We start from the raw sequence: 9080 nt of genomic DNA on the forward strand, positions 1-9080 counted from the left end.
AACCTGGTGGGCAGATGTCTACGAGAGGGACTCCTCCCTCGACGCCCAACCAGGTCTCGGTAATACCCGCCAGGTCCGCACCCCCCTCCAAAATAAGATCTTGGATGAGGGGGGCCTTATTTACCACGGACCTGGCGTTACATAACACCAGCCGGTAGTCCCGGGCCGGAGGGTCTGGGTCTCCTGGAGACCGAGTAGGCTCTGAAATATGACACAGAGCGATACATTTTGCAAAATCATGATGCCAAGTTGCCACCTCTCCATTTTCTCCATAGTTCTGAGGTGCTAGCAATTCTCAGGGCAATGAGTACAATCTCCCTGCCTTTGGGCAAGGAGAATCTTTCGCAATATTTATATGTATTTTGGCTTTATTACAGTACCAAAGATAAGAGGTGGGGGGGGAAACCCACTTCCATCTTAACTCATAAGAAAATAATAGAGCTGGAAGGGACCTTGGAGATCTTCTAGTCCAGGGGGTCTTCAAACTTGGCCCTTTTATGACTTGTGGACTTCAACTCCCAGAATTCTTCAGCCAGGCTCGCTGGCTGAGGAATTCTGGGAGTTGAAGTCCACAAATCATAAAAGGGCCAAGTTTGAAGACCTCTGTTCTAGTCTAACCCCCCTTCATGCTTCCATGAAGTTTCAAAACAAAAAAAAAGAGTCCTGAAGCTTCGTGCAAACTGGAGATCCACAAGTCCTCCCAGATCCCAGAACTGGAAAACATGCAGAGGCTTCCCTTCGAGTCAACACGCGTGCCTGCCTCTTAATCGTTTAATCCCCAATTCATAAACCGATAAGGTGGCCGGCGGAAAAAGAGCAAGTCCTGAACTTTTCATAGCCGTCTACACAGCAGCGCCTGCTGCAGCCGAGTCCTGCCGGAGCCCCGGCTCTACACATAACCACTTAACAGCGTGAGAACTCAACCTCTTCCTCGCTCTGGCCCGGGACGAAGAGGCTTTATAGCTGCAAGGTAAATGACCTTGGCGCCGCCAATCGCTTTAGCCCAGCCCTTGCAGCGCAAGTCCCCCAATGCTAAGTCCCACCTGAGTATTCTCTCCCTCGCGGAAGGCTTGCATCACTCTCTGCCGCACCACGACTCCCAAATCACGGCCGCGCTTGGTCTCCTCCACGGGCCACTCTTCGCAGAGCTTCAAGAAGCGCCGGTAGCGCGCCGAGGCCATCTTGGCGGACGTTTACCCGGCGCTATTGGCGGCCGCCTCACATGGTTTAGCCCCGGCTGACTACGTCACTCGGTTTTGGTCCACGAAGCTGGCAGAGTCTATTACGTGAGCCGGAGAACCGAACATTGCGCCTGCGCAAAGGGAGCTGGCCGCGACGGCCAGCAGTGGGAGATGAGTAGTTTTAATCAGCGGGATCGCAGTTGTACACTTAGGGGAGAAAATGAGAAATTACAGACGAAAACAGAAATCCCCTAGGATTCCATCAATTGGACTTTGAGCCAATGGCCAATGGCTTTGAGCAGTGTTTCTCAACTTCGGCGACGTTTATGTGGACTTCAATTCCCAGATTTCCCCAGCCATCTTGAAGTTCAGAAACACAGTCCTGTAACCCAGGACCTGTTACAGGTAGTCCTCGACTTACAACCACAATTGAACCCAAAATTTCTGTTGTTAAGTGAGACATTTTAAAGTGAGTTTTGCCTCATTTTAGGACCTTTCTTGCCATAGTTAAGTGAATCACTGCAGTTGCCATAGTTTCTTGCCATAGTTAAGTGAATCACTGTAACACAATTGTTAAGTGAATCTGGCTTCCCCATTGACTTTGCTTGTCAGAAGGTTGCAAAACTTGATCATATGATCTCAGGACACTGACCTTCATAAATATGAGTCAGTTGCCTAGAGTTTGAATTTTGATCACATGACCATGGGGATACTGCAACAGTCGTAAGTGTGAAAAATGGTCATAAGTCACTTTTTTCAGTGCCATTGTAATTTTGAAAGGTCACTAAATGAACTGTTTTAAGTCGAGGACTACCTATATTAATGATTTGAAGAATAGATCTGCTAATGCAAATGGCATTGCAAATATAGGCTAAGAGACATAGGTGTCCAGGGAGATGGGTGGTTCCCAAATGTGGTAAATAAATAAATCATCATCATTCAGTTTAGCCTTGTCTTAGAACAGGGATGTCAAACTGCCGGCTCACGGGACGGATTCATCATAGTAAAACCGCGTCCACCCCATTGCCGGCAATGGCAAAAAAGTCGCAATACGTCGTGACATGTCACGTGATGTTGCGAGTTTGATACCCCTGTATTAGAATGTCAAGGGAAGAATTTCCATCCTATTCCATGTATGTTTCATCACTTCCACTTCCAATGAGCACTTTTGCTGAAAGCATTATTGTATCAGCAAAATTTTAGTGTGTCAATAATGCATCTTTGGCAATGTAGTCAAGTGTTTGGTAAGTCAAAGAGTTTTGTAATTAAGTTAGGAGCTTAATTTTTTTGAAAAAAGATACTAACCCTTGCACTAAATATCGTTTCCCATCTGTACATCTCACTGAACACTCACTCTAAGGAAACATAATAAAAAGCAGTTGTGGCTCCTGGCTTTCAATAACTACCTAATATTTCATTCAACACATGATATTAATCTTAAACTCAGTTCTTCAAAATTTCTCCTACTTTTATTTTTAAGAACAAGAAAAATATTAAAATGCAAACCACCATAGCCTTTGAGGAAAAACACCCCAAATACTCTTTGGAGGCCTTGAAGACATGGCTCTACATTCCTCAAGAACAGTGAACGAGACATTAACTCACAGATTCATCTGACACAGATCTATAGTGAGGACATTGGGATGTCATTCTACTGGAGAAGTGTGGCTGGATGGTCGACAAAAGAGGGAAGACAGGGTGGAATTATCACATCAACAAGCCACATAGGAGACATTGGAGACATATAGACCAACTACAAATACCTGGTTATGCTACAGTCACGTGGAAACCACAATTAGGAGGCAAGGAAGATGGCAATATCAAAGTATTACCAAAAGTTAAGATAGGCCCTGAAGAGCAAGCTCAATGGGAAGAACATTGAGCCATTCATGCCATCAGTATGTATGCTCTGCCAATCTGAAAACCCAGAAGCGCCTTAAAATGTACCCCAAGACCCAACACCCAGAGACTGTACACATCTGGAAAGAGGCAAACAAGGTGTGGTGAGGTTCAAAGCCACTATCATGGATGAGACCCAGAACATCCAGGAGCACATCAATAAAATGGTAATCAAAGATGAGCTGCTGAGAGAACACCCGAGGCAGCAGCAGACAAGGGAGGAAGACCAAGCAGAGAATTTGCCTTGGCAAAACAAGACCCTGCACAGGTTGTACCATTGACGTAGCTGAATGGCAGACATTGGGAAATTCTACTGGAGGCTGGAAAGGGCTGGACTAAAACACAACACTGAAGCATGGATCATAGCAGCACAAGAACAGGCGCTAAGCACCAGATCCACAAAAGCAGGATTTACCACACTGAAGGTATCAAGATACAGATGTCAGTGACAGTGCAATACTGTACATGATATAAGATGCAGGCAGGAATAGCATAGTTAAGCAGCACAACCAAGTAGCTAGCACTGTATATAGGAACACCTGCACAATGTATGGGATAAACTCTCCCAAATCCTGATAAGAAATTCCACAAAAGATTGTGAAGAATAACAGGGCTAAGATCCTGTGGGATTTCCAGAATTAGATGGACAAGCAAGTAATGGCCAACCAACCAGCCATTGTAATAAACAAGGGCCAGAAGATAGTGATAATGGTGTAATAGATGTAATGGTGCCAAGTGATAACAGTAATATGAAGGAATATGAGAAGCTGGAGAAATACCAGAGTCTCAGAGGAGGATGTGGAAAGTAAAGGCTAACGTGGTCCCAGTGGTAATAGGGGCACTTGGGACTGTGACCCCTAAGCTGGGGTCCAACAGATCCCAGGAACAACATCAGAGCTCTTTGTACAGAAGAGTGCTAGGAACTGCTGAAATACTGTGCAGCATTCTCAAACTCCCAGGCCACTGGTAGAGGATCTGAGATTGGGAAGACACATACCACCCATAGAGATGAGAAGGGATTTTTTAATAAACATAACGAGAGGGAGAGGGAGGGAGAGAGAGAGAGGGAGAGGGAAATAGGGAGAGAGAGAGAAAGCACTTCTGAGATGGAAACTTTATTTTCCAAGCAAGGTGAATATATGATTTTGGCAGCAAAGAGAAGGTAGCAAATTTAATGTACTGTTGTAGTAGAGCTAATCCCATTCTTCATAGATACACTCCCATTTCTTTTTTGTTTCCTGGAAAACTTAGTCCTTATATAGGGTGGATGCCACTGCATTGTTGATATGTTGAAACTACTATACTTGTTTTGTTGGGGAATATGCAGACTAAACATCTGGCTGACTATGTGACCAACTATAATAATAATATCAATAGTAAAAGGTGCCTCGGGTGCAATCCCAAAACAACTCTAACACCATTTGAACACTATTGGCATTGACAAAATCACCATTAGTCAATTGCAAAAGGTAGCTTCACTTAGAACAGTAAACGAGGATGCCTTTAAAATCATCAAACAGCAACTTCTGCCTAGCCTAATTCTTGAGAAGGATTCAGTAGGTGGATAAAAATGCCTAATCCAAGTCAAAACATCTGCCTGACTCTGTAACAAACTAATTCAAGCAATATAAATTTGATAGATGGTTTCAAATGGATTAGCTAAAGCATGACCCCAGCCATTCAAGGTTGGTGAATGGAGGGCTACCTTTCTCCTTAAAATATGTGCAAATTTATTTTCTTGGAGAGCAAAAACAAAACAAAACAAAACCCAAAAAAGTATTGTTCTGCTGCCAAGTTGCTTCAATGGATGTTTCATCTTTAGTGGGGCAGAGTGGGCTGAGGAAAAGACTGAGATGTATGTGTATCTGTGCTAAAAATGAGCAAAACTGGAGAATTATGAGTTTTCTTAGAAATCTGAAGAAAACCCAGAATTTGTTGGAGTGTTAATGATGTGTCATCTCCGCTTGCTCCCAGTGATGTATTTACAAAGGAACAGAACCCTTTATAGGTGTGCCCCCCCCGAAACTTCCTATTGCTGAGAGCAGGGGGCAGATGCATAACACCATTTACGTCATTCTATTTGTGGTGGCATTGCTGGCAGATGCTTGATATATAGCCAGGCAGATGCTTTTTCATAGGGCACATCATAATTTCAGGGCACTATGTTCTCTAGTATAATTCCCCAGAGCTCAAACTTGACCAGTAACTCTGAAAGACCCAATTTAAGACGAAGGAAAGGTTTGCTGGATGTAATTTTAGAACTGCAATATTTTTATTCAGTGCTTATACAACATAATTTTAAGCACTTATCTGGTTATAATACTCGTTGAATTGACCCAGGAAATTTAGGATGTAAATGGGTTGTTCCATTCTATGCATATTTACTCAGACAAAAAGAGGAGTTTAATGCCATTTCCCTAAAAATGCTGAGAGGAACTTCATACAAGGATAAGCTTTTATAGCCTTGATGTTTTATACACAGTTATCTACAATTTTGTGCTGTAATAAATCCCACTGAACTTCATATGGTATCCTCCCTGGAAGTAGGATACAATTGCAATTTTTATTTATACATTCATTTAAATGTTGAAGGATGTTCTATCTAATATATATCAATATGCTTAATTCAGAAGAACTAGCTCAATATCTTATAGTCTGCATTAGTAGTTATAACAGTTATAATCTAGGATTGTCGCAGAAAATGAACATACGCATAAATTGCTTTCTTAATATCAAATTATTATTTTATAAATATTTGACACAACAAGAGTGTGAGTTTGACAAGCAGCTCAAATGAAGACAAATCCTTTTGCAGCCAGAGACTATGACTGTCTATGTGGAATTGCTTTGGATTTTGCGATGTCAGTTGCGTATTAACAGTATTCAACATTGTGAATAATTTCTAGCAATTTCCTGAAGCTGGGCAGCAGGCTAAGTGGAATATGCACTTGGTTTAATGATTTAATCTGCCTGTCACACAATTTGTGGTTACTCACGGGCCACATTAAAGAAACATCTAGATAGCAAAAAGATTTCCCCAGAGATCTGGTATTTAAACTAGCAAAACATGATTTTGCAGCAATTATGTAAATATTGATAGACCTGTGAGAAATAGCATAAGGAAATATAGACACAGTCACAGTATTGTAAGGCCAATACACTTTATTTACAGTTTCACAATCTATCTTGCCTGCATATTTCTAAATCTATATTTTGTATTTACAACACTCAGCGAGTTTTCCATATAACATGGGAGCAGTGTTCTTTATTTAGCAGTAATATATTCCAAACTCCTGTAAACATTTTGTGAAGTTTGTTGTAATGGTTACCCACATGCACGAAAAATACATACATGCACAGAAATATTGATATAAAATGTCTAGAGGATTATTGGGCCCATAATGATATAGGTACACCCATGTTTCAAGACTATCTTAACTCTCTGCCGTGTAACTCCAACCTGAAGTATCAAGGTATGAATCCCTGCATAACTGCTCTTTTCAGATTTTGCACCCTCTCTGTAACAAGTCTCTTCTTATTCTTCCATCTATATCTTACATTATTTCTCTGAGACTATCTGGTACCCTCTGCTTTTGATTGTTGCTCTGATTGTACTTACCCTTTGGAAAATACTTTGGCACAGATAATAGTATGAAATACAAAGAAACAAGTTAATTTAAAGTTTTTAAAGTACTGCTGTTTAGTAGCTAAGCTTGTTCAAGAGTGATTGTCCTTCTTAACCTATCAAATTGGATGAATTAAATTGAATTGTTTTAAGGACCTGACAGCCTATCTTCATAGCTCTTTTCGTGAGTTTCATAGTTGCTTGGTCCTTGCTCATCCTGCAAATCTGAATGGCTCTTCATTAAAAAAAAAGTCCTTAACTCTTCAAGTTCTTTTCAAGTATTCTTTTTTCTTTTTCTTTTTCACAAATGAGTAGGCAACAGTAAAATTAGAAAAGAAAATTGTCTAATGGTTTACAATGATGAAGACTTCTGCTCAATCCATAGTGGCATATAGTATCATTTGAGCTTTCCTTAGCAAACTGCCCTTTTTATTGCTGTAGTAGCTGGACAGCTTCCTACTGTCAGCCCTGTTATAGCCCAATGTACAGGTTCTGCTATTGCAAATCACAAGTCTTTATTTTATTCAGTAATTGTCATTCTCCCATGGATATACTCTGGAAAATTTTAATTAAGTTTTCTAAACCAAAAATGTAACCGTGATCTGGTCCCTCATACCTTGAGTCTTTGTAAGTTGTGTGAGCAAAGTCTATCATGCGAACATCAACTTTAGGATGACTATTTCCATGTGAAGCAGAGCAGACTATGTTTTGATAGTGCCCCTGAGGGTCATTGTCTGAAGGCATTGTTTTCTCCAGTCCCTCATAGTTTATGAGAAGTGAGCTAGAGAAGAACCGGTAAGAATTTTGGTTTTTGACAACAGATAGCAGAGTATTCAGCTGAAACAAAATTGGTTCCACAAGGTCTGTTCTAAAACAATTCCCATTGTGAAGGAACTGGCAAAGGGTTTGCTTGAAACCATCTGGTGAAAGTTTTCGTCCGTAGTACTTATCCTTGCAAATATATTGGATGGTATCTGCCTGGTAAACCTTGAATTAAAAACAATAACAATCTATATTAGCCATCTGTTTTGCAGATTGTAATTCGTTAAGTGATTTTATGTAGCTCCTTCTGAAAGCCTCAATAGCACATTTTGAATGTATGCATTAGAAGCTTAATATATTTATTTTCATCATCGCAAGGCAGAACTATAATGTCCTGCAGACAGGGAATTGAAGTGTTGAGAAAGTACAAGCTGGGATCAAGGTTTTGCATTCATTTTAACACTATTTATTATATTTGTATAGCATCTTTCTTTTCAAAGTCTCTTTAGTGCATTCTTTCAGTAAACCAATTATATACTTGGGCTGAGCTAGTTACTGGTTTCCACCTTACCCAGCAACATTCATAGCTACTATATCATCTTTTAAAAAACGTATATGTCGAAGGATTTAATTTAATAGTGCTTGAAGGGAAAATAGATTTACACTCAGGCAATCCTGTTCTGAAATTTTCTTTCAGTTGCCACACTGACAGAAATGACTGCTTTGATGATTACACGGCCTGCAATTATTCAAAGCCATAGGACAGCTTTGTGTTCTCCCACTAAGGAAGAATTTATTTAGTAGATGATTGTCTTTGACTTTAGATCATCTGCTAAAGTTGTTGCAATTACTATTTAATTAATAATAGCTGCATTGTGGAGGGCTTTTTACTGATTTTCTACATGTCCAATCTTTTCCCCAAAAGATTTCAGAAGTGCATATATAACTTTTGCAAATTATTTTTGAAAAGCTGTAATATTTAGGTCTGAAAAGGTATATTTTACTTTTATTCATCAGATAATTATAATTGATCAACAAGCATTTCATATATATCATGTCTTTCTAAGCACAGACCTAGGCTAACACAGAGATGCTTGGATGAAAAATCATATTTGAATTTAATTTTTTCCTCATTTATTTATACTCACTAAATTAATGGTACTGTTTAATAGTAACACATGTAATTTTCAAAATAGATTTTTTCTTACCTGCATGCCACAAATACGGACTCCAAGGGAGGCTGACGTACTCTGTTCACATTTCCTTATTTGGCGTGCTTTCTTCTCATCTGATGCATCATCACCATGCTGCCTAGTTCCCATTTTTAAGTCCAGAATGCATGGATATTTATATTTGGATACAACATTTTCTAGCAACAGAAATTCTGGATGTACTAGTTAAAGAAATCAGTTTTTTACTTAGGTTTACTTTGCAGTTTTCCATTAGTTTCCATGCTTAGCTTCTTGTTTCCATTTCAGCTCATTTATCATGAGAAATATGTCTCAGAGCTATCTGTCCATCATTTTCTATCCCTGGCAAAGGTCAATAGAATATTTCTTCCTAGAGAGGTCAACAATCAATGTACATACGTTGAAGGGTAGTTTTAATTACAA

At 39.9% G+C, this 9080-nt stretch overlaps 2 protein-coding genes across 2 annotated transcripts in view; both read right to left on the reverse strand.

The window, feature by feature from the left end:
- Window positions 1-1203, reverse strand: part of LOC107287069 (ubiquinol-cytochrome-c reductase complex assembly factor 2) — a 7373-nt gene extending 6170 nt beyond the window's left edge. Inside the window, exon 1 of the mRNA XM_015815526.1 lies at window positions 1044-1203. Coding sequence (XP_015671012.1) covers window positions 1044-1181 — 138 coding nt within the window. The 5' untranslated portion in view covers window positions 1182-1203. The remainder of the gene's footprint in view (window positions 1-1043) is intronic.
- A 5019-nt stretch (window positions 1204-6222) lies between these two features.
- The window catches only part of IP6K3 (inositol hexakisphosphate kinase 3), a 30599-nt gene continuing 27741 nt past the window's right edge, over window positions 6223-9080 (reverse strand). The window contains exons 5-6 of the mRNA XM_015815520.1: window positions 8676-8851; window positions 6223-7692 (exon numbers count right to left, since the gene is read on the reverse strand). Coding sequence (XP_015671006.1) covers window positions 7240-7692; window positions 8676-8851 — 629 coding nt within the window. The 3' untranslated portion in view covers window positions 6223-7239. The remainder of the gene's footprint in view (window positions 7693-8675; window positions 8852-9080) is intronic.

Source organism: Protobothrops mucrosquamatus, unplaced genomic scaffold (genome assembly GCF_001527695.2).
Source record: "Protobothrops mucrosquamatus isolate PMUCROS unplaced genomic scaffold, P.Mucros_1.0 scaffold346, whole genome shotgun sequence".
Classification (NCBI taxonomy): domain Eukaryota; kingdom Metazoa; phylum Chordata; class Lepidosauria; order Squamata; family Viperidae; genus Protobothrops; species Protobothrops mucrosquamatus.